Source organism: Channa argus, chromosome 8 (genome assembly GCF_033026475.1).
Source record: "Channa argus isolate prfri chromosome 8, Channa argus male v1.0, whole genome shotgun sequence".
Classification (NCBI taxonomy): Eukaryota; Metazoa; Chordata; class Actinopteri; order Anabantiformes; family Channidae; genus Channa; species Channa argus.
Window position 1 is genome coordinate 18719616 of NC_090204.1, and position 25902 is coordinate 18745517.

At 40.5% G+C, this 25902-nt stretch overlaps 1 protein-coding gene across 1 annotated transcript in view; it reads right to left on the reverse strand.

Annotated features, from left to right (window-relative positions):
- Positions 1-905: 905 nt before the first annotated feature.
- Positions 906-25902, reverse strand: part of cachd1 (cache domain containing 1) — a 75934-nt gene continuing 50937 nt past the window's right edge. The window contains exons 8-27 of the mRNA XM_067514026.1: positions 25602-25751; positions 22511-22792; positions 22045-22194; positions 20326-20449; positions 20053-20170; positions 18182-18350; positions 17921-18063; positions 17026-17207; positions 15733-15843; positions 14776-14898; positions 14045-14144; positions 13816-13932; positions 13147-13307; positions 12842-12928; positions 11868-11984; positions 11240-11391; positions 10706-10867; positions 9826-9903; positions 9609-9710; positions 906-4276 (exon numbers count right to left, since the gene is read on the reverse strand). Coding sequence (XP_067370127.1) covers positions 4032-4276; positions 9609-9710; positions 9826-9903; positions 10706-10867; positions 11240-11391; positions 11868-11984; positions 12842-12928; positions 13147-13307; positions 13816-13932; positions 14045-14144; positions 14776-14898; positions 15733-15843; positions 17026-17207; positions 17921-18063; positions 18182-18350; positions 20053-20170; positions 20326-20449; positions 22045-22194; positions 22511-22792; positions 25602-25751 — 2873 coding nt within the window. The 3' untranslated portion in view covers positions 906-4031. The remainder of the gene's footprint in view (positions 4277-9608; positions 9711-9825; positions 9904-10705; positions 10868-11239; positions 11392-11867; positions 11985-12841; positions 12929-13146; positions 13308-13815; positions 13933-14044; positions 14145-14775; positions 14899-15732; positions 15844-17025; positions 17208-17920; positions 18064-18181; positions 18351-20052; positions 20171-20325; positions 20450-22044; positions 22195-22510; positions 22793-25601; positions 25752-25902) is intronic.

Here is a 25902-nt window from a genome sequence, read left to right on the forward strand (position 1 = left end):
AAACATTAAAGTATCTGTTCAAAAAACATCTGCACTGCTATCTAGGTATAGTCGAGGTTTCCTGTGTTTCATGTGTTCAGGTTTTGATCACTGATGGAAAACACCTGTTGTAACATTGCTCTGCTGGAGCATAATCTTAAAGGGAAAATCCACCAGTTTTACACATAAAAGTCTGTTTAGAGGTCTTAGGTAGCACAACTGCATATATATTTGAAAGAAATGAAACAAAAAAGTTAATGTTATGGCTTCAGAGGGAGTTGCATGAAGTCTAATAAATTGCCTCAAGGGATGTCAGCTCCACAACCTTAGTCAAGTACTAGCATAATGGTACAATCATGCAATGTCAGCCGAATGAAAAAAAAATAAAAAAATCACCCAATATTCCAATTTAAAAGTGCTTATGAAACTTTTAAGGTGGTTAGCTTCAGTGCTAGATTAGTGTCTTTTGTTGATTTCACATTTGTATCAGTTGGACAAAGAACAACGGGTGTAATTTTGATTCTTTTAAAAGGAAAGTGTCTATTTGAAGTGCAACACTGTAACACGAGTGCAATGCTCTTTAGTTTCAGTCGCCACTGAAGAGCACAGCACCGGATTTACTCTGTAAAATGTAACATACAAAACAAGAAGACGGAGAATTTAGGTGTAAAATGGATTTTTATCACATTCACATTGCAATAAATCTCAATTTGATACCTTTATATGATACATGAGGGGGTGATGTACACGTGTTCCTTCAGTACATTAATTCATGTTATTCAGATTGTTCCTTACATACACACACACACACACACACACACACACACACACACACACGCATATGCTTGTTTACAACAGCTAGTAAATACTGTTTAAAAGCTCTCCAGAAAAAAATGACTTTAAAATCACACTCAGGTTTGGAGAAAAAAAAAAAAAAAAAAAAGGAAAAAAAGAAAATGCTCCAAAACATGAAAAAAAATGTAAAAGAAAAATACTCGCAAAATTACATTTGCCCCAAAATGCTACACAAATGAAATTTTGTACCATATTAGAGTCATGAAAGCAATGCAGCTGTAAATTCCGAATAGGAGTTTATGTTTTAATCCCTTTGCTCCATTTCAGAGGAGTCAAATTATTTAAAATCTTTCTGCCTATGAAAGTTTCATCAGATCACATTGAGTGCAGAAATGAACCAAATAAAAATGGCTGACAGTCCTAAGTAGCAACAGAACCTTAGCACAGCTTACAGCAGTCTCCACTACAAGGCTGTTATGTTTTGGTCATTACTCAGAGAAAATATGTAGTACTGTTATTTTGCGAGCCTAAATTAGTTTCTAAAGAGATTAGCTTTTCTTTAATATTTAAACACACAATAAAACCTTTACAAACTACAAGTCTCTTTAACATAAAAGTGTGTATTCATTTTTCCAAGTACTGACTTCCATCCAATATGGACCTAAAAAAATAAATCTTAAAAAAAAAAAAGAAAAAAAAAAAAAGAAAACATCCAAGGCATCAAAAATATAATCAGACACAATGAACAGACAATTCAATTCAATATCAACCCAAATATCTGAGCGTCATTTGAAGCATACGTCATGTCTTACCAACATAAAAAAAAATGGAGTGTACAGGACATTAATAGCTATTTGTGATTCTGTATTTACACTTCATATTGAATCTCTGAAAAACAATAGATACTGTGGCACCCAGAAGTAACTGGAAGGACTATTACACTGACATGATTTGACCGGCTGAACAAATCAAACCCACAAAGTACAGATCGGGTCAAGTGAATTTTCATGAGAATAAAAATAAAAATGGATTTTTCAAATATAATAGTTTCACCTATAATTCTCTAATACTATTTTGAAAGGAAACACAATAATGCACTCATTAAAATGTTCCAGATCGCTTATTATTATTTCCTCACATTCATACACGGATCAGCCACAACATTAGGGGATCAGCACGGGAGAAAAACGCTGTGACGCTGCCCAATGATTGACAGGTGTCAGAACACACAGTGCATATCAGCTTGCTGCCTATGGGGCAGTCAGAGACCCCATGTTGACCCCTTTCCACCACAACGTTAAAACCCACGGGTGTTGTTAATGCTGATTGGTTCATACACACACGCACGCACACATTAACACGCACACAACAGTTAAACAGGAGACATGTAGAAAAAGACTGAGTGGTTAATCAGAGGGAGAGCCGACAGATAGGTGTAACCTCTGTACAAAAACAGCAGCATTTCTTTCACTCTCTTTGACAGGGAGGAGACTCCATCTTGGCCATGAATTGAAACTCAACTAGTTTTTCACAAAAATCAACTTTGCCTCAGAGGCTCAGGGTTGTGATAAATGGGGGGGGGGGGGGGGGCATTCTGGACTAGATATCCTACTCAGGCAGGGAAATCACAACATTCAGCTTCTGTGAATCTCTCAGGACCCATGTGAGGGTCCCCAATTATCCTCACACACCATAATCCCCAGCAGTGACTTAAGCCAGGCATGTTTCACTGGTGTTAGTTCCTCTCTTCTCTTTTCAATCCCCAGAAGGCTTAAAAGCCAGCGAGTAGAAAAGTTCTGCCTGTTGATACGGAGGACGCGTCCAGACTGAGGAAGCTTTTAAACCTGTTCGCTACAGCAAATCCCACCTTCCAAAAACACAAAACACCACTGTGATGCAGAACTGTGAAACAGGCAGAAACATGTGCAGCAATTCAAAGGCTGAAAATGTGAAGATGTGATGAAGGCTCACTGCTGTTCAAATCAATATTCACCAAAAAAAAAAACCCAAATTGTTTGATTTTAAAACCCAAACTTCCCTAAGAGAACACTGTTCACCACTTTTGCCTACTGTAGTAAACAGGACCTTCGAGCAGAGAGGGATCACCTGGTGATTGAAAGTACAGTAAAGGCAAATAAGGTAGCTGTAAATGAGCTGCTGATCAAGTTGCTCAGTATGACAAACAAAAAAAGGCCAATTCTTTAATGGTCTGTTGTACTGTCGATATTAACAATTCTAAATAAACAATCATTTTTTTGTGTTAGGGAATTAAAAATGGAAAATAATGAGCCCAGAATATGATGCATGAGTTTAACTGCTGCTGCTGTCGTGTTTTCTCTTCGGTCCAGGAAATCTCTCTCTTTAATAAATAGTAGAAAAATAATATTTTCCTCTTTTTTACGTCTATCGTCCCGTATGCGTGGGATGCAGAAGAAGATTTTTTCCTACTTTACAGTTCACAGACATTCATGAAAATGTCATAATATCTTGCCAAATGATTTTGTATAAGGCCAGCAGCTATTCCTTTGGATAAAGGCAAACGTGGAGGGTCTATCTGTAAACCCAAAGGGGAGTAAACCTGTAACAGAATCCATCATAGAATCCCATAATAAATCCACCTAAGTGTTGGAGAGTTGATATTTTCGCTCATCGTCTGTGACATCCAGCAGTTTGGATAAATGTATTGAATGCTCTGTTCCTCTCCCCCAAAGTGGGCTTGGTAGGGAAAATAACCTGTGAAGGGTGGGTCGGAGTTCACAGGCAAAAAGGGTCCAGTTTATTTATCCCCTGGCCCAGCTAAGGGATTTCTCTGGGCAACCAGGTGAAACAGTTCTTCTTGTCTTCTCTCAAGGCATTTAGGTTCCAGTTGTGGCCTTTCCTCAGCAAAGGCCAAAGGAATGAGCTCAAACATTCAAGCATTATGTGTCCTTCCAAAAGTTCCTCTGTTCTCACATTGGTTATTTTTACTGGCCCAGGTCTGGTCTGGTCATTTATAGTGTGGGTGAAAAACAAAAATTAAAAAATGGAGGTGTAGTCATAATGGAAACGATGAGGATGATATTCATATGTAGCCACAGATTTGCTCGTGGCAGAGATCCCAGTGGCCCAGAGTCCATCTGTGGCACTTCTCTCCCTCCGTTCATCTTGACAGTACCCACTGTATGCTGTCTAATCAAGCACTAACGTTTTTTTTTTTTAAATAGTCTCTAATATAAAAAGTTCCATCTCTGGCAGAAGAAGTAACGCTGCACTGAGGATCAGCACTCTGCATCCACACTGTGCACAGTCACTGCTGCTTGTAGGTGGTGCGTGTGCAGCGGGTGGTGGTGTATGTGTGTGTGCCGGTAGGGGTGGAACTTATGGCTGAGTAATGCCGCCGTCTGTGGGGGCGTGTCCAAGTCCAGGTCGTCGTCGTGGTTGCCAACGTCAACGCCGGCCGAAAGCGGGTCGTTGTTTCCTGGTGGATTCTCGCTGTCCTCCTGAGGACTCATCGTGCTGTAACCTGGACACAAAACACGCACAGGTTATCTTCCAAATGTTTACCAATTAAAACCCATACAGTTTCCCTCAGGCGAAATCTTTTCAGTATGCACTTCCCCTTTGCGACCAAAAGTCTCTCACTTGCGCTGAATATGCAAATGTCAGCATGAATAAATGATAAGTATCTGACGTTAACACACAGCTCCAACTTAATGTTATTTTGGCATGTTTTCTGTGTTATGCATTTGGAAAACTTTCATGGAAACCAATTAACCATGCAAGACTCTGTCAGCACGGGGATCACGACAGGGCATTCGACTAAAAGCTGGATTATCAAACATTAGGAAACGTGGCCCTCAGACACCATTACACCGTTCAGCAATTCCTAATTGCTGTTCCAAGTTAAGTCACTCATATGCCAGTGTTATATTTATTCTCAAACCGTGTTCACCATAATCGCTCATTTCAGAGTTTTTAATCAATGAGCCACAAATGGTGGAGAAATCATCATTCCTCATAAAGCTGCACGCAAGCCTCATTCCATTCAACGCACTGGGTAGAACCCAAATGTCAAGCATTTACATGTGTACAAGTTTGGGATAGGCTTCAGCACGGAGCTCATAAAAGAAACGGCTCAGCATATGACGCCCTCCAGTCAAAGATATTCAACACATGCTTGTGACTATAACGTTTCTAAAAGTGCAAGCTGTCTGATGGCACCCTGACAACTAAATATTCCCACTGGGCATTTCCTCCTTGTGTTTTCAGCTTCCTTATACAATTTCAATAAATAATAAAAAAATAACATATTTATGTTCACCGTCCGACATGTCTTGCACATGACATTTAGCCTGAGGATGCAGAAACGTGCCAGCATGACAGTCAAGATACAGCTCAATAGAGAAAATGGATTACTGAGTCAGTAAGCAAAAAGCACATGAAAGCTCAAAATAACATGTTCTGCTACTACTATATGGTTAATGATGGTTTAAATCCTGCTAAGCAGCCATCTCAGCAGCTCGTTTTCATGATCTCCGATCACTAATTTAGGTTTATACCATTTAGTGAAATGTTTCATCTAAATTCAAAAGGCTGTGTGTGGGTTTCACTAGTTTTAGTTGAAGGAAATCCATCTGCAGCACATAGCTTGAAATTGAAAAGTACTTGGGAGTGAAAATAAACCAATTTCCTTTAATTCCTTGAGCGCCATCATTTTTAGCTTCTGCAATGACATATTCAACAAGTGGCAGGATGGGAACATCAATCTGTTATTGCTGTCAAGCAAATAACGCTGTAAGCACAAGTGCCCTCGAGGATTGGATTTAAAGAAGAAACGTTTCCATTTCGGATGATGAAACATTAAACCCCCTGAGATACTGAACCAAGCCATTCGAGAGCATGAGTGTTTGTTTGTGTGTGTGTGTGTGTGTGTGTGTGTGTGTGTGTGTGTGTGTGTGTGTGTGTGTGTGTGTGTGTGTGGCATCAGCATGTAAGCTGAAGGCTCATTAGTGCTAAACACAAAGTACAGCTGCAACAAACATTTTCTCAATGTTTCACATGAACCAATGCATTGGACGAATAAAATATTCCAACTGTGTACAATTTGTAAACGTTGTACAATTTACCGCTAAGGAAACATGAATATGCGTATCACATTTCAGGGCAATCTGTAATAGCTAACTAACTGACTGCCATCGTTAGCCCTAGAGCTATATTGCTAGCTGCAGTGACTCATTTGCTTTTATTATATGTATCCTATAATATAGCGTTATGCACATCCAATGTGGCATCAAGTATAGTAAGACAATGTCAAGTGTCTGTCAGGTCTCCTAAAGTCCCAAGTCAACCTGACAACATTTCTCACAAATGTGCCTCCCTGATTCTCCAAAGATTAGCCAGGCAGATGAAGCAAGGGAATAAACAAAGAGGAAGAGATGAAGACTTGACGATGATGAAGTTCTAGTCTTGGAAGGTGCCAACTTCAGCCATGTTTATCCCTGTTTTCCCCCAAAGAGAACGACAAACTTTCACAAAGGTCCACAGCTAAAATACGTCGTTGTGTTGACAGTTTTCTGCTGCATCAGGTGAGTCATACACATCCCTCTTGGTCGAGAGACAGCTGGGAAGCCTACTGGCTCTATCAAAATGTTTTATTTCTTTTTCTTTTTTTTTTTTTACAGAAAAGCTTTTTTAATACTACAGTAGGTAACTTTTTAAAAATACTATATATCAGCCACAACATTAACACTTGTCCTAATGATGTCATGGACCATTACCCCTTCAAATCTTTTACTCATGTAAAAATGACTATGAAGATTGTGTACATTTTACTTAAAGTACATAATTAAAAGTACTCCACTAAAAAAACAATGTAATTTAAACAATATTGATTTTATTGTTTATGACAAAGGTTCAAAGGTCACTGTTTGTGAACGTTAAGCTGATTTTAGCCACTCTATATTCTGACAGGTGGTTAACCTATAGTGATACATCAGCATTTATCAGTTCATAATATTTTTATATTAAAATGACCATGTGGTATTAAGGTTGTGGCTGATGTGGCTGTGGTTAGAGATCAACTAGAGAAGGTCAAACCTTGCGCGTCCCATACTGATGCGAGGGGCCACGGGGGGCTGCCACGAGCTGAGAGATGTAATTGGCTTTGATAACCTGTTTGGGCTCATTTCCGGTCTCATGCTACTGCTACAGCGTAGCTCCAATTCCTAATAATTTGCATATTGTAGCCAAGTTAAGCAGACTTCAAGAGACTATTAGAAATCTCCTCAACAAATCCTCAGCAAGAAAGCACAGAAAACAATTCTCTATTTAATATCTTTGTTATTTTAAACATAACTACATTTGTCTCTACGTATGAATTATAATGCAGTGTATGTGGATTACAGTTGCATGATGAAATGGTTAACTCCATTACTGCTGCTTAAAGCCAGCAACAGCCCTCTGAACGATGTAATGCTGTGATCCTTTGGTGCTCTGCATGTAGCGTGTGTGTGTCTGTTTTATCATAAGTGGGCTGCGGTAGGAGCAGAGAGGAGCCGGAACTTTCTGCCGTGGACTCGGTAATGAAGTCGTTTTAATCCCTGATGGACTAACACCCCCTTTTTTGCACTACTTCAAACTAATCTTCCCCCTCTGTCTCTGTCCACGCGTTTCACTACCATTTCCCCTTTTTTCATCATTTTTGCGTCGCTTCACTTCAGCACAAGTTCGTTTTGTTTTGTTTTTTGTGACACTTCCTGCTTTTATTAGCCCCTTTGTGGCACTGAGTTACGCTCACTCTCTTTTCATTCTACTATATAAATATATAAAATTGTCCCTTAAAAGACACTTCAATATTTACGATTACTTAAAAATAACCTGTGTTAGAGAGATGACACTAGAGCTAGTTTAGTACTTTAGTACTGGATACAGATAACGTAAAACAGAAACTTATCTTACTGACAAAATGCCTGTAGCTCTAATATCTATTCATCCTCTGGTTTACCAGCTGTACTGCAGTAACATGCACTGAGCTTGTACTTGTGTCTTTCTTTCTCTCTCTCACACACACCTCAAATTCATGCTTTGTTCCTCTGTCATTATGAGTTATGCAATATCTAACAGTTCAAAAACATTCATTGCCAGGTAGCGGAGCGATGCCGTATGTGGGTGGTAAGAGCCCATGTGGGTGAAACTGTCCGTCTACAGTCATTCCAATGGCAGACTTGCAAGTTCTGCAAACGATTACAACGAACAAGAGCAACTCTCCCAAAACCAAAGTTCAGAGCTGTGATATAATGAAAAGAATAAGCCTGGAGCTGAATCACTGCCAAACAGCTGAGAGCTGAAAGCGGATTTCAGACTGTTCTGTAGCATTCAAAGTAAATAGGTTTGGTTGTAAATGCTTTAAAGTTCTCTAATGTGTATAATGGTAGCAAAACTTCCGATAAAATCTTTATTTTCTGTTCTGTCTCTCGTCTACTGTTGCAGATGGTTATTCGAGGTAACGCAGACATTATTTATCTCCCGTCTCTCAGTTCTTTAAAGTGGGATCCAGAGGCTTTCCCAGGCCAGGTGGGATGTAAATCCCTCCAGCTTGTTCTGGGTCCACCCTAGGATCTTCTCCCAGCTGCCCATGCTCAGAAAGCTTCCTGATTATATATTGGAACCTTAACTGTCTCTTTTCCACATGAAGCAGCAGCAGTTCAAGCTTGAGATCTCCATGAATTTCTGAATTCCTTATCTTGTCTTGTTAACAATGAGACAGGGACAGTCAACCTGCACCTCTCTGCCTGAGTGACTCTGGGGTTTGATTCAGTTGCTAATGAGACTCCAGGGTTGTGTTTCTATCAATATTTCAAATTAATATTTTAAATTTTGTGAGCTCACGTGGATAAAGAAACTTTCAGTGAGGTTTGTGTTTATTCTATAAAACAGAGAACTCCTTTTCCACTAAACAGATTTTATTTTTTATTTTTGACTGATCACTCTGTTGTGTGAGAGCATGACACAACATGAACATGGAAGCAGAAATTAGTCAATTATGAGAAAGTCGTGATTGGAGAGCCGCTCGCAATTTCAGCCCAAATGACTAAAACTCGGGTTCTGCAAAGACTAATGCTGATTGAACTAAAGTTATTCTAAAAGAAAAAGTTAGACGTTAAAATGATAAGCAAGCATAAGTGGTGGGGCAGTGGTCCATGCAGTATACACGTCCCTACACACATGAACATTTATTAAAATACAATATACTTAGAAATCTGGTTAGAATAGAAGCATTTTACTTTAAACCCACAAAACAACAAGTCACCATTAGTTAGAAATGGGAATGTGAAATATAGTTTGGTTTTGACACAGCATTGATGACATTACTCAATTCCTCTTTCTATTAATGTACAGACATCTATAAAAGTGTTGGTGCTCCTCCACGGAAAAAGAAGACGTTCACCGTTTTCTGTGAGATAACTAGAATTTGACTTTGCCTTCGATGCTTGACTCAACAGTTTATTTTGAATTATACAACAAATAAAAAGGGGCTGAAAAACTTTGTTAGAAAAGAAGATTGTAAATAACTTGATTATGACGAGCTCTTCTGTAATCAGCATCACATGTCTTCAATCTTGTAATGAGTCATTTGGCCTTTTTAATCAGAGAAAATGTGGCCTTTTTTGTAATTGTTTTGAATTAAAAAAAAAAAAGAAAAGCAACGTCAGAGTTTTATTTCTTTGATTTTTTTTTTTTTCTTTTTATTACTTTTGTCATTTGTATTCAGAGAAAATTGCAGGTTTACATTTTAAGGGTTGGGCAACAAAAATGTTTTTTCTACATCTGTATGTGTGACACAGAAAATGTCTTACCATGGTCACTCTCTGTCCCAGATCGTCCCCAGTACCGCCGTCTCCGTTCAGGAGTGTGAGTGTGTCTCTCAATCACCGCAGCTATAAACCTAGTATTACTGACTGAAAGTGACACAAATGTTTCTGTTAGCCAAACCCAACCAAGTTGAAAGACTATGTGTTCACTAAAAATATTCAACTGTTTTATCCATAACACACTGCATGAAATAGCACTTACTGATTCCTCTATCCTCATGGCTGTCTTCATCCCTCTCATCTCGTTCATTGTCCAGGTTTGACATTCTTACAGACATTTCTGGAACAACATGGATATGAAGAGAGTGTGAGGTGAGAAGCAGAACGCTGACTTTACATTTGCATGGGATTTATGTGTGATCTCGTTCATCCAAACTAAGCTGAATTATAGCAAATGTGAGTTAACCTGTGCACAAGTGTACATAAGAATTCATCTTCTACACAAGGTAGGGAGGCAGGGATGCAGCACAGAAGAACTGCAGTTGCTGCAGCCTGAAGGATTGTGACTTTTTGAGGCAATTCCTCAGTAATGCCTTGTAATAGTGTAGCCACACCTGACCGTCTATTCCAAGTTGTTTACCAAACTATCAGAGCGAAAGGGAGTTTCAGTTCTAATGAGGCTGTAATCGGGTTTGATGTTTTTGTCAATATCGCTGAGTAATTACATAAATGATGCAGAAGCAGCTGCTGCTGCTCCGTGATGCTAATGTCAGCTTTTTAACTTGCCACACTGCTTGTTAATTATGCTGCTTTAAAATTGCGTTCGTTTCATTGATATTTAAAGAAATGTCGGAAATTTGGAGAAGGAAATGTAAAGGTTTGTACAAGCTGCTACCACTGTTGCTCTTGTCGTTTTGCGACACTACTAGCCGACCGGTGGGTGTACAAGAGACAGAAAAATCGACTACAGTATGTTTTGGGATTATTTTCTTGATGATGAATTATTTATGTTCCAAAGTGCTATTCTAACAACTCCATGCTGAAAATGTCCTTCCATTACCAGTTTCACTGACACATACTGTTAGTTGTATGTTTTGAATTCAACTCCGTAAATGTATGACGAAAAAGTCGGTAATAATTACCTTGTGCTGCCAGGGGGGACATGTGCTGATGCGAGCGCCTATGGATCTGGTGTCTGTATGCATACACAGCCAGCACCAACACCATGATGCATCCCATAATGCCCCCAGCAACAGGACCCACAGGGGCACTCTTGATCATGTTGAGAGATGCCACCTCCTCATCTGCAGAGAGAAGGAAGAGAAAGAGACATGCAGAAGGTTGTTTAAAGATGCTACAAAAGATTTCAAATGAAGCCAGTATCAAGCAGCTTGGGCTCAGATCCGAACTCATGCTGCGACGCTGATGCGGCTTGTGCTTCGCTTCTATGCTCTAATCAGTGTGAAATGCCACCGAAAAATTATTCAACTGCAGGCAGACAGATAGTTGTCTAATGAAAAATAAATAAATAAATAAATAAAAACAATTCACCCAGCAATAGAAAAGTTTCAGTCTATCATAATTAGTGCTTATCTGTGATCTGTAAACGTAGCATTTCTGTTTTCACAAAGAACCGGAAACGCTTACAGTTTGATTCACATCCATAGCTCACTCACCTAGAAGTCCAAGGCCATCTGCATAGGGGCTCTTGGCACCAACAATGCCCCCAAAACACTCCTTTTGCAAGGCACAGTACGGCTTGTCAAGATGAGTCTTACCATCGCTGTCCACCATGCACCACTCACAGTCCAACACGCCGAAACAATCACTAAAACACAGCACAGAGAAAGAACTAAACGCTTGAAGAGAAAACACTTTAAACACCTTCAAAGTGACCTTTCCAATTTTTCTCAGCTCATACAGGTAAAAAAAGTTTATCCGAAGTTTTTCCTGTATGCGATTTAATTCATTTATACAGGGCTTTGGCGCCATGCCACCCATAAAGACATATACACAAAAGCCAGTTTGTACTTTCATCAAAGTGCTCTCTTCTGCAATTTCAGGAAATTTACATGTTAGTAATTTCAATATCAACCCGAAACTACACTTTCCATTTACTACCAGTGGCATTGCACTATTGGTACACAACAGCACAATGCTGACTGGCACCATTGCCATGTATGTTTCGTGCAGGACTATGGTTCTGTATAAATGTATTGGTACAGCATATGTTTCGTACATGCACTGCTTTATTAATCACAAGTGTAGATAAGTACAGTGTAGATGTGTAGTTTATGTGTGTACCTGCTGGTGTATCTCTGGCTACAGCGAGTGTTGATGCACTGGGGCAGGGTGTCATGGAGACTGGGATCAATCACATTCAGACTGACTGGCTCCTGATGCACCTCACAACTAGGGTTCCTGTGCAACACAAAACACACAATCAGAAAACCCACACCGTGAAAATACAGAAAAGGTGCAGATACAGTACATATTCTTGATCAATACATTCATCAGTTCTAAACAAACATCCTAGCACAGCAATAAAACTGAGATTAGAAGGTATTTCAATGCAGAACTAACAAAATACCATGTTGACGTGTGCAAAGCAGCTCTAAATAGGACAAACATCAGTGCTGCTTGACACAAAACAGAGAAAATTCTGGCAGTTAAAAAAATGATAATTGCATGTCTTCCTGAAATAAAAGAGAAATTGGCATTTATAAAATTGACGTGCTGTCAAAGGCCTCTGATGGTTGATGAAAAGAAGTGGGTGAAGGGAGAGAGAGAGAGCGAGAGAGAGACGTGAGAGGCACAGAAAAGGCAGCAGCACGACAGACAAAAAAAAGACTGGGACAGATAAAGTGATGGACAGGGTGAGAGAGAGAGAGAAAAGGCGAGGAAACACCTGCAAACATTTACATTGGCTGCAGTAGCACCTAGCTCAAACGTGGCTTGAAGAAGCCTACAGATCTTCAGGAATATGTAACTGCATGTGTTCCATAATTTTCCATAACTTCCATAATCACTTACAATCATCGCTAAATATTACTGGTCATCCACAGGCGACTGTCCCAGCCCGAGGTGTGATCGATCTACCACAACAATAAACTGCAAGCTGTGTTCTTAATTACATGCTTGGGTCATATCCTCTTTTACATGGTGTTACATGGTCTCTTTGGACAATTCTAGTATTTAGAACCTTTGGTTTCTACTGGCATCTGGTATTATGTGGCAAAATGCCTCTTATGTATAGCGAAGTCTTTTCTTCCACCGACCTGTTTTCAGCATTAGTGAGGTTGCCTGTACACTCATTGACCTCCAGCGGGCACTCACATGGACACTCGCACTCATTTTGCTCCATTCTGAAAAAACACAGGGTTCCGTCAGAAAATTTGTCAACCTGGAATGTGTTATTAGCTAAACCCTCTATTTGATGACATAATGTGACTGTAAATACCATTCTGCTGCATTAGCCTATCAGATCGTAATCTATACTAACTTTGAGTGGGGGGGGGGGGGGGGGGGGGGGGGTTCTGAACTATAAACAGGCTAAACAGCAATGTCTGGGTGAAGAAAAGACCTGTGGCAGTTGAGACAAAGGCGGTCAACGGTACTGCAGGCACAGAATGCCAGAGAGTCACAGGTCTCATTGACAATGCCAGCAAAGGCATTGGTTCCAGGGATTCTAGTCAGACGGTACTTAGAACAGTGGCTACCATGGACAAGGTTGGTGAGGTCCCCCTGAAAGACAACAGACAGTCAGTTCAGCATATCATTTCTTTGGGTATCAGGACATTTAAGGTGCATTATCCTCCTCTCTAAAAATCCATTTTACCAGATCCAGATAATTTTAAAATGTTAACCCTCCTCAAAATTATTTGAAAACACTGGTCCTATAAACAGGGAACATAAAAATCTGCCAGATATCAGTGGAGGACATTATACTCATTATTCTTATTATACTCATTGTGCTCCTCTTTAATCTGGCTATGTTGAAAAAAAAAAAAAATTAAATATAAATTGGACAGTTTGTGACTACAAAAACACAGCAGCTATAATTCATAGTAATTCATAGCAGCAACACCAATGATCACCACTAGGCAGCAGTCTTTCACTACCAAATATTCCCATCCTGTATGTCTCGCTAAGGCGTTGACAAGTGTGAATGTGTCTTTCTGTTACTAAGTATATCAGTCCGAATGTGTGTTGCTGTTCCTACAGCCAGGTCTCCCACATGTCTCTGACTCACCACAATGCTGGTGTTGAACTTGTAAAAGCGTTGCACCGTTCGGTCGCTGAAGCTGTTGCAAAGATTTTTCTTCACAAAATTGGGATGGTTCAGGATGTCATTAGCCACCAGGGGCTCCTGCCATCAAAAAAGCCACCATAACAAAGTGAGGACATTTAAAATGCCAATAACTGCAATCTGACAAAAATCCAAACTACATCTTGAGAAGAAAAAAACATCCATTGTCCACCTTATGTGTGATGTGCTGTTGTTCTGCAGGAGCGTGACCTTTGGGGTCAATGAGAGTAGGGTGCGCAACCAGGTATCCTCTGTCCTCCATTATGAAGCACCTACAATGTACCACACACACAATTACAAGTACAATCTGGTAACCTATTGAGGCTTGATGACAAAAGCTGTGGTTTGGACCGATTAAAACAATACAGGTATGTAAGGTGACATAAGTCAAACCATTATTGAATGGATGGCTACAATTGGTTCTATATTCCTCATTTTCAGAGTTTTAAGTTTAATACAGTTCCGCCCCACCCCTCACTCCGGCCATTAATTCTATAAACATTCTGCCAAATACTGCTCCTCTCTACCCCACACCGAGTTTGAGCTAATCCTGTTTTATATGGCCCCTGAACAACAACAGAGAGAGCTCTGAGGATGGGAGAAGGGAGAAAGGGGGGGGGGGGGGACTAGAGGATACTGGGAGAGGAGGGGGGGGAAAAGAAAGGATGAAGAGAAAACAAAAGGGAGACATAAGAGCTTGAGAACATATATGTGGGACTGGGGCAGCAGCAATGACTGATTTCCAGCAAGCATGTTATAATAATCAGTTTATCTCATCTCCTCTTCCCCCTTTTATTCTTCTCAGTCTCTAGGCAAATTCAAGTTTTAGCATGAAAGGGGGAAAAGGAGAAGAATGACTGGGCCAGTTCAGTCAGCCAGCCATCAAATCTATCCTCCTCCTACCTGATCTTGTTGCCCTTATCCTGGTTGCAGATGGGCAGCAGGTCCAGCAGGACCTTATAGAAGTAGCGCAAGGTGAAGTCGATGCCCATCACTGCCACTGCATAGCCAGGGGCCATCTGTGAACTGCACAGGGGGAGAATGAAGAGAAAAAGAAAATACAGCAACGTTTCTTACAACTTTTCCGTTTGCTGGGATTTTGCGGTTGGGTCTAATCTGAGAGTTGCATTGTCTCCTAGCTTATAGTCGACTAATTCACAGATCTTCTGTTTACTCACAACAGAGAGAAAAATCTCCATTAAACACGAACAAAATACAGCAGGAGCTTACGCCTGCACGTGATTCTGTGGATCTGTGTTGATGCAGGCTACAGACTGCACAACGTTATACCCACTGAGCCAGTAATCAACAAACTAATCCTGATTTATCACACAGGGATAGGGAGTATTTCTGCATATACTTAACGGAGACTAAACCTTGGACTAAGGTAAACAGTCGGTATTGTAGTGATGCAAAGATGCGGTGGGTTGTAGCTCCCAACCAAACGGGAGCTCTGTTGTTAATATACAGGAACAGCTTCTCTAATTTATTAAGGACTGAATGCAAGAGAATGTTCATCTTGAGTTGGTAGGACTACAGTGACTTGCTCAAGGGCACATACTTGTAGATACAGAAGTGTGACTGAAGAATATTACATCAGTCATAAACAGAATTGAAGCAAAAAAATTATTCAATAGCCACTTTATTTCCCTTAAATTTCCTCTTCTGAGAGAGTGATCTGACTGAAGTGATCCCCCCCCTACAGTGATAACTGGCCTCATTATCTCCTAAAAAGAGCTTATGTTAGTGTTACAAAAGTGCAGAAAATCACGTTCACTTTTTCAGCTTGATGTCCTGTGGTGCAGCATGACCAGGTTTGATAGCAGAGGCATTTACCATAGTAGTTCTCGGTTTTCTTACCTAGAGGCGTGGATAGTGTGGCTGATGGTGACAACGTATCCTGCCCCTCCCACATCCAGGTACGGCCCCGTGAAGGTGATCAGGCCAGGGTTGGCTACAGCATGCTGATACCTACATCACACAGAAAGGGGGTTTTTACTGTCTAGCTGGTGGCACATTTCTGAAGACATTTTTTACTAGAGATATGTCAGAAGTGCAGAGATATTCCTTTCTATTTTAGAATTTTAAGCGAGGCTTGCCCTTCTAAACAGTCAGAGAAGGCCGAACCGTGTGTATGACATGCTGATGCCAAAGAGTACCGTGTACATACTGTATCTATAAGACGCCACTAAAAATGTACTTGTCTTTGAAAAGATGCAGTTTACCTTTTTATTTAGTTTATGTGATTTATTAAATTGTAATGAAATCAATCCACTCTGCTCCACCCAGACCTCTCTCTCCTCCTCTCTGCTCTGCACAGTGTTTCATCCATCCATCTATTATTTGTAACCGCTTATCATGTTTAGGGTCGCAGGAGGGGGCTGGAGCCTGTCCCAGCTGTCATGGTGCAAGAGGTGGGGTGCACCCTGGACAGGTTGTCAGTCAGACGACAACTACTCTCTGTCACCTTCACACCCACAGGAAATTAAAATTCACCAAGGAACCTAAAATGCATGTCTTTGCGCTGTAGGAGGAAAACAGACAACCTGGAGGAAACCGACACAAGCACGGGGAGAATGTACTCACAGAAAGGCCAAGTGGACTGAATGACACCTGTAATTTTCTACCTGTGAAGGTAGATTAGTGCTAACTAATCAACCACGGTGCTGCCCCCAACAGTGTTTAAGGTAGACATTATTAAGACATTACAATAAATAAAAAAAGTAAGTAATGCCTTTCAATGAGTTTTAATGAATCTCTGTCACAAGAGGCTTTGACACTGTCTCCAGCATTAGAGATGTTTTGGAGCATTTTAGTAAAATATATATTATATATTTTTTTAATTGTACATGTTCTTACTTACATACTATAGCTTTGAGTGTGACATCGGAGGAGACCATAGAAATAGTTTTGCTGTGTTTTTCTATTGCTTGTTTGTCTTTTCATTAAAGTTTAACAGTTCTGATAAAAAAAAAAAACTAAATGCATTGAACGCAGAACAAAAAAAGCACACACAAGCACTGCCCAGACTCTCATACCCTTTAACTCTAATCCACCCAAAACTGTCTCCTATCTCCTTTTCCACCAAAAAAAGACCCGCACCTTCACCACCTTTTCTTCCTCCCTACAGACCCTCTAAGAAGTAAGCCTTACCATTGTCTGCGGGTCGGGTCGAAGGCTTTGTCCATCAGTGATCCTGGGTAAATCCGGAGCACCCCACTGGGGGTTGCTATGTAACGGCGCACAATGTAGCAGTTGAGGCTACTCATTTCCATTAGTGTCATCCACTCATCCGTGACATGACTGGTTGCCATAACCTCGTTCCTGACAGAGGACTGCAGAGAGGAAGGGAAAAAGGGATGAAGAGAGACAGAGTGTAGTAGTAGTAAAGAAAAAAAGTATTTCGTCCAGTCAAATTTTACCAGATGCTTTCTACCAGATACAGTGTTTCCACTCTTTAATGCTGCACCAAACCAAACTTAAAATAGTTTCTACTAAATACAACAGGATAACTTCATGGTATGATTAAGACATCTCTAAGAAAGTCTCAGAAAAGTCATGCTTAGAGATGAATCGGACTCTATTACCGCTGAAGCCATGAAAACACCCTTAAGAAAAAAGAAGGAAATCACATCCCTGTACCATTTTCAGTAAAGCCTCTAAGTTTGAAAGGGGTGATGAGGTCACCGGAGGGGGCCTTTAACACCAGCCTGGGAATCTGAGTTGAGACTGGGGCTTAGAGTTCATACTCTAACCCCCTACTCCCCCCCCCCCCCAGGACAGGAATGCACACAGACTGCCAAAAAACATGTGGGGGTCTGTCCAATTCTTAAAGATGCAGAACTTCATTTACAATTTGAGAATGTTATTGTAGGGATGTAGTCTGATGTTTGAGGACACTGACAGTCTCATTTAACAAGCAAAGCAACATTAATTTGTACAACCTGTGTTTATCAGATAAAAAACATTAACCCTTGAGTTCGAGTGTGTGTATCTTTAGGCTGGACTTTTCGGTCAGTTGCATATATGTGTTTGCAGGCTTGTGTACCTTGAGGCCGGGGTTGGCTATGAGCCTGGTGTTATCGCTCAGGTAGGCAGTGTAGTGCTCAACCATACGCTTTGTTTCTGGCTGACTGAGGTGCTCATAGGGAGAGGAGAAACTACCAGCTGCCAACATCACTGTGGGGGACTCTGAGAAAAGCCGGGAAAGGAAAAAAGGACTGTCAGAGATCTTCAATTAAATCAACGTTTTCAAGCTGCAGAGTTATTAAATGTTGGTCCAGCACTATGCATTTGTTGCTTTTCTTACCGACAGTGGCGAGCTGTTTGAAGTGCAGGCAGGAACTGGGTTGGCCCAGCAGGTCTAGACGATGATAGAGCAGCTTGGAGCTGGGAGCGGTGTTCAGGTTCTTCAGCTGTTTCACTGGAATCTCAGGCTGCACGTACACAATGCACAGGATGAACGACGTGTCCTGAACCTAAGGGACAAGAAAGGTGGGGAAGGTACTTAATTTATGCTTTATAATAACAGATAAGGTTGATGATACTCAATATTATTCTTACTGTCAGTATACACCATAAATGACCAAAATCAACAATGCTTTAGTCATTGTCTACATACTTTCCTAATTCCCTAGTCATCTGTAGCTTGTTACCAAGTCTATTCATCCGTCTTCGACCTAAAATATATGTTCTTGTATTAGGTTCCATCACAAACAAAGCCTAAATCACTTTCCTCATTTATATCCAACATTACTCAGAAAGGAGTAGACGCCAGCTGTGACACTGAACACACTCTCCATCCCTGCCTGTCCTCTTTTTTCCCCCCTGTCAGACAGTGTACATTTCACGAGCAGCAGGCATCCCCCAGAGAAGATAAATGTCTGGTTTAACAGTTGCTTTCCCCTGACGGGTTGTACATGAATGAGTCTGAGCTACTCCGGTCCTTGTTTCGGATGCATATCTTTTTAAATCTTGCAAACAAACTGAAATCCTTCATGTTTTTCTTTTAAAAGGCAACTCCACCAATTATCAACTTGCTTTCTATGCCTTTTACTTTAGAGTGTAAATCTAAATTAATGCTAATGTTTAATTAATTAATCATTAATTAACTTGACTTCCCAATAATAAAATATTTCTCTGCTTCCAGCCAAACAACTCCTCCAGATGACATAACCTGGTTGACCTTTTCATCATTAGGAGTCAGATGATGTCATCTACAGGATCTCTGGAAAAGCAGGTTGGCCATAAATACTCAACTCAACAAGATGACATAATCTGAACTAAAGGTTCCTCCAAGCGATGTCAGCTGGAGGCAATTTTCTGCTAGATTCATGGCATTCATTTACATGTACTACCCACACTAGAACCAAAAGAATCAAGTTCCACATGAGTTAAGGCTTCCTTTAAATCTGGTCACAAGCACATTTTACAGTATGAATAAACCACTGAATGTGTGGATATAATGTGGTGGACCAATGGACAGAATGATGTGGTGGTGTGGTGGATGGTTTAGTAAAGACAGCTGCCAAACATATGGCAAAGGTGAAGTGTTTGAACTTTAGCGGCTGTGTTAAAAAAAAAAAATGTCAAAAGCTTTTAAAAACAGCTAGAAGAGCTATGTCTAAATTAAGTGTGATAATCTTGCCCCTGCCAGAAGTCCAAATGTCAGAAAGCAAAGCAACTCAATATAGCATGATATTACTGCTGTCCTGTTGCCATTTGCTCCTAAAACGTGACACTTCTGGGCCTGAGAGGGCACACGGGTTTTAGGTATAGGCAATTTCTGGGTGTGGGAGCACTTGGTTTTCATTACACTGACTAATTTAAGGTGGGAGAGGTTTGGTGGACACACAAAGACTGGGAGCATAAATCTCTATGCTGCTTTCAGACAGCGGTACAGTAATGATAAAGTGCTACAGATAGAAGCAAAAGCCACAGAGAAAATATATGAGATACTTATTGTCTCCCCATGACAATGGCTCATTGGTTCTGCGCCAGAGATCATAATTCATAATAATGTGCGGACATAAATGGCTTTTAAATATACATTTCCTGTACGTATTTGAAACTGGAAAAGAGTGAGCAGAGAGTTCATGGTACAGTGTTGGCTAAGGTTTAACCAGTCACTACTAAATGGGTGCCACATGTTTTGCCTCGGGGGTCTAAACCGTCACCTACCAGTTTCCAGGCGTAGCTGACATTATATGCGTCTTTGCTGTTGTCTCTGAGTCGGTTCGTATGCCAGGACAAAGAGGAATTGACTGGAACGACAATAACCTGACTGCCCAGAGGAAGACTAAAAAAGAAGAAAGAAAAATAATTTAACATCTAAACATCAAACAGTCTATGCGCTGTATCCATCAATGGCTGACATTAACTGTGGTTTTAAAGGGATTTTGAAACTGCAGTCAGGTTTCAAACTGTTTTTTCCTGCATCCTCATTCTTCTTACCTAAGGATGTTCTGCCTTACAGCAGGGAATCGCGGGATATTCTCATAGTGGATAATATCTGTGTGCAGGGGAGGCTCCGTCATCAGGTATGGCCGTGTCAGCGATGGGTGCATTAGGGTATAACCTGGGTTTACAGTAGCATCATTAATTAGTGTTTATACATATTGAAGCTCCAAGCAGCTCAGAAGCAAACACTATTCTGCTCTGGTAGAGCCAAGGAGTGTAGTGCTGTGATAAACACAGCTCTTAACAGCAGAAATAATCATTTTAGGACACAACAAAGCTCTCAAGACACTGAAGTGAAAGCCAATATGTTCTGAAGGGAGCACATAAACAAAACATCGCATGCTTTTTTCGCAGTACTAATACACCATTTATATTTATTTAAAAAGACAATGTGAGTATTTTAAAAAGTGACATATTAGATGCATCTACTGGCTGAATTATAAGACATCTTTGTTAACTCCAATAGATTACAGTACATTATACTTACATCTGTACGGATCAGTATACATACATGTAAAAATATCTTAAATCTACTCATTTGCTATTTTTAGTCTGGAAGCTTCTTGCCAAATTGTATTTACCTATAGCGGGATTGGCAGCAGATGATTTAAATGACAACTAATAACTTTAATGGCACTAAATTGTCCACATTTGCAGAGTTGCTGCACTAATAACCACAGTGCAGTAATAAGGTGTAATCGGATGGCTTATTCATCACAAATGATCATAGGAAAAGAGTGGCTGAGCGATTTAACAGCTGCAAAAGTCCACTTGCAATGACTGGCCTTAATAGGGTAAAATTCTGAAGCGGAACATTTATTCAAAACATTTAGGTGCATAAATGTCATTTACTTTGCACAGGCTTCACGACTTTCCTCACCTCTCTCTTCCCTTCCAACTGCCCAAACTGTACCCTCTAGTACCCCCCCCCCCAAACACACACACAAGTTCCTTGAAAAAAGGAAGTCTAATGGTAAATTTAGTTAGGGTTATTTTTACTCTTTCATTTGCTTTAACAAGATTTTCTGCAAATATCACTCGCTACAAGTACAAAGAACCAATCTGTAGCTATAGCGACACTTGCAAAATAATGTCTATTAAAGACACTTCTCTCCTGGCTGACAGAGTGCAATTTGCTTGCTGTACCATGCCAGCGGTTTAGTCAAAAGCCCCCTCCTCAGCTGAAGCCAAGACAAACCAAAACCGGACATGAACACTGCAGGTCTGTGCTTTAGCAAAGAACTGAGGCATAGCTCAACAAAGAATGACTTGCCAAAGAAGTGCCACTGCTACCAAAGAGATTTCAGTTAAGTCTAATAAGGGATAAGTTGGGTGGAGGAAGTTGAGAAAGCAAAATAATATGTAATCCCAATTGCAATACAAGAGCAACAAGGCACAATCTTTTTTCCCCAGACGAATGTGTTTTGTTGGCTTAGAAATTTAAACAGACAATGTGTCACTTTGTTTGGTTGTGTTTTGTATTAGAAGCTGGAGAAATGTTTATTTCGAAAGCAAGCTGTAACAATTTATTTGCTGCAATACTTGCACCATAAGCGCTGCTGTCACTGTTGCTGAGCACAAGTTGAAAAGCAGCCAGCAGTAAATTACCTTGCTAATAGCTGTGTGATAAAGTGCACAGGTGTGAACCCAACAAAAACGCTTGCACTACAGATGACTACTACGACTCACTGCACCTGTGTCCGTATGACTGACCTTTGTTGTCAATGAGGAAGGTGTATGAAGCCAGTGAGTCTTGGTAGTAGGTGACATCCTCTAAGATGTAGGCCAGGTTCACATCCACCCCGACCACGCCGAGGAGCAGGTTACCAAAGTAACATGGTCTGCTCACGGTCATAATGAACCCTGAAGAAAAGGAAAAGGGGAATCAAGTTTATACAATAGCTTAGATGGGTTAGATAAGATCAGAAGAGATGTTTGTTGGGTTTATGTCAATTCCTCCTGTGTGATTTAAATAAAGTGTTTCACATTCTAATTCCAGCATAGCTTGTTTCTAGACTTTACAATCACCACCTGTATCTGTGATTTGTTTTCAGAAATGAATTACGGCTTCAACCAGACTCACTGCAACTTGCTTAAGCTAAGACCCTCAGCTATCTGCCTATGGTTCAAAACATTACTCACAATGTATCCTGACCAAAGTTGTGTCCAGTCTACTCACCATCTCCCATGGGATCAGCGTAGGGTAGACTAAAGCGTGCCAGGTCAATCATGCGGTTGGGCAGGTTGATGTAAAAGCGACCCACTGTTGTCTCCAGGTTGCTTAGCTGGTTCAGCACCATCATGCTTCCCTTCACCACGGGCATCATTGAACCTCTCGTTGACCCAGATGACATCATAGAGGTGCGTTCTCGGTCTACCGTTCTGTCGACGCCATATTTCACCGAATTCTGCTCTGCAAGGTCCCTAAGAAAGGCCAACTCCTTCAAGCCTGTTACTCCCTCTGAAAGAAAAGAAGGGGGATAGAGAATGAGTTCAGGATGGGGAGGGAAAGTTGATCACCGAATCTGCTCGATTTAATCAAGGGGATTAGTAAGAACAAATCCATAACTGGCGGCATAGCTAAAGGTCTACTGAAGAGGATAACTGTGCAAATGAAAGGAGGAGGGAGTGGCTGACAAGGAGGTAAAAGGAGTAAACAGCACTTCAGTGCATGATTCAAATTCTCATTATAAAGGCAACATCTCGATCCCCTTCAGCTTCAAACAATAATTTCTTCAAGGAGCCGCAGAAAAGAAATTTCGTTCTCTCCACTAAAGGGTTAAAATGAGGTGTAGTTTGAGAACAATACGGTTCGTTCGCGGGGTCAAGTGGCAAGAGGCTTGCATTAAATAGAATCATTAGTCAAAGCATGTGCTACATGCTGCCACGCGGATTTCCCACACTGATTTGGTGTGAGCAGCAGATTTCTCACATACACGGGGCCTGATTTGTGATCCTGTACCAGAATCTCGTAGCATTATCGGGACAACACTCAACACAACTGTGTAACCGTCATGTGTCAAGCTTAGAGATCAAGACATTTGTAAATCCCCTCATCATGTTAAAGAAAATATGCAGCTTAGATGGTAATGCACACTTCAGACGTTATCTTTTCAAGGCTCATAAGGTCATTTAGAGGAGAATGGATAACTATGGCTAACTCCCGCAGCTGTCACCTGGAAGATTTGGCACCCCACAGCCTATTGGGAATGACGGAGCACAGAGTGTCTGCCAGTATCCAGTCACTGACTGGATTACAGCAGAATCCCTTTTTAATGCCAAGGCTCTGCTCTGCTGATCATCACACTGGGGCAACTGGTGGGTGGCAATGCCATCTTGGGTTGCAATGTCAAACGGACGCAGAGGGACAAACCTGCTGACAGCATGGGTTTCTTTTCACTTTAATGTACGACAGACTACTCACTTCTGCTTATCCTTCTTTATGATGTCACTCAGATTTTAACAATGATTTTTTTTTTTTTAAGGTAAATGCACTTATTAAAAAGAATGTTTAGAAACAAGTATTTTGCTCACTTAAGAAAATGGGCAATTATAGGCTATTTTTGAGTTCACTGCATTTGCCATACAGTAATGTGGCTACTGGTGCAGCTAACTACTTAAGATTATTTAAAACCAAACTGGATTTTATGGTTTCTACAAATTTTCTTCTCCGTCTGCTTTTCCAGCACCCAAGATTCCATTGTTTTGGGGCTTCTGTATGGGCAAGTGAAGAAGTGCACAGAAATAAAACAGTGACCTGAAACACTGCTCCAATAATGCCAATATTGGGCAAAAGCAGATCCTTATGAGAAACCCTTAAACGATTGAAATGAAATACAATGCAACCGTCTGGTCAGGTCAAGCCAAGTGAATCACATAATAAGTCATTTATCCAGAAAATGTGCCAGCTATGGAATCCAGCTTTGCTACTTTTCCCCATTTTATAAAGATTGTACATTAAACTAAATACATTTTGGACTCTTTGTCAGATTAAACAATCACAAAGCCATTATTTTGGCATTTAAAAAAGATGAGGTAAGCATTTGTCCACCTTTTAGAAATATCAGTAAATAATCAATAGTAAAACACAGGTACAGCATGTACAAAATACAGTGAGTATGTAGGTAATGATCAACACGTTGAGTAGAAACAATAAGACGTCATTCTGTAGTTGACTTGAGATAACTTAGTTACACACCGTTTTGGGGATGGAGGAGGGCATCTCATAAATGCACACACAAACAACAATGTATTATACTGCCAGGGGACTGCTGATCTCCTTGAACAATCAGCACTTCACATTTGGCAGGGGATGCAGGGAATAAGACGCACACCCACAGTGGGCCTTTCAGCTGTGTGCAACAGCTCCAGCAGCAAAACAAATGTTTTTTTGAATATGCAATGCTAATAAACTCCGAGCACGGTGGATTTCTGCATCCTTTTCATCATGGAGCTCTTTAAACAGCCAAGGTCCTGTGTCACTTACACACAGAGTGAGCAGTACGCCCTTTGAAGTCTCACTATCTCCTCTCTTAGATGTATCTAATTTCCATTCTCCAATGCAAAAATGATTTGTATTAATGGTGGACTAATGCATGCACAGCAGTGGTGTGTGTATGTGCAACAGAGGGAGGTGGGAATTAGAGGAGAGAGATGGATGGACAAGGACAATAAAAGAGGAAAAGGAACACACCAACACACAGACACACAACAACAACAACAACAACAACAAAAAAGGCTTTGAGCTTTCTGAGCACCGCTCTAAACTTCAGTCTTCTTTTGAGCACAATGTATCCAAGAACACAGAGAAAGGATGTCTAACACACAGAAATAGCTCCCAGCAGATCCAAAAAGGATCTAAGATCTTGATATGAGCAGAGCAAAACATAAAAATCAACATTACTACGGAGAAATTTCAACCCATACAGTATTAGGGCAAAACTTTTCAATGAGCCTTTCAATGAGTAATAGAATCTAGTTTAATGGCAAGTCTCTCACAATTGCACTTACATTAACGTATTAATATTAATACTTTTTTTAAAAAAACATCCAAGGTGATTATTTTTATACCCACTGTATAATACAATACAAAAAGAATTTCTTTCAGATCACTTACCAAATATTTTCTGAGCTGACTTCATCAAGGACAAATTAACGGGTTTGAATAGCTTCTTGCAGCAAGACACTGAGCATTTCTATAAATCTTGGTTGAAAAACCAACGGAACCATTCTGCTTCTTTTAAAAGGAGTCTTAAACATGAGGGACCTACCATTCATGAGAGCGTAGGTGAGGATCATGACAGAGTTGTTCAGGTGTCGGTTCTCCTCTCTCACCACACTCAGCGTTGCTTTCTTCTCCAGCTCCGAAGACTCCCGAGACGTGATACCAGATGACAGGTAGATGATCATCATGTCTGTCGCTGATAAGTGATGGGAAAGCACAACCCATACATTATTATAAAATAAAATAACCATAGCATTAACTACAGTGCATCCACAAAGTATCACAGCACTTAACTTTTCCCAATTTTTTATGTTACAGCCTTATTTCAAAATGGATCAAATTCATTA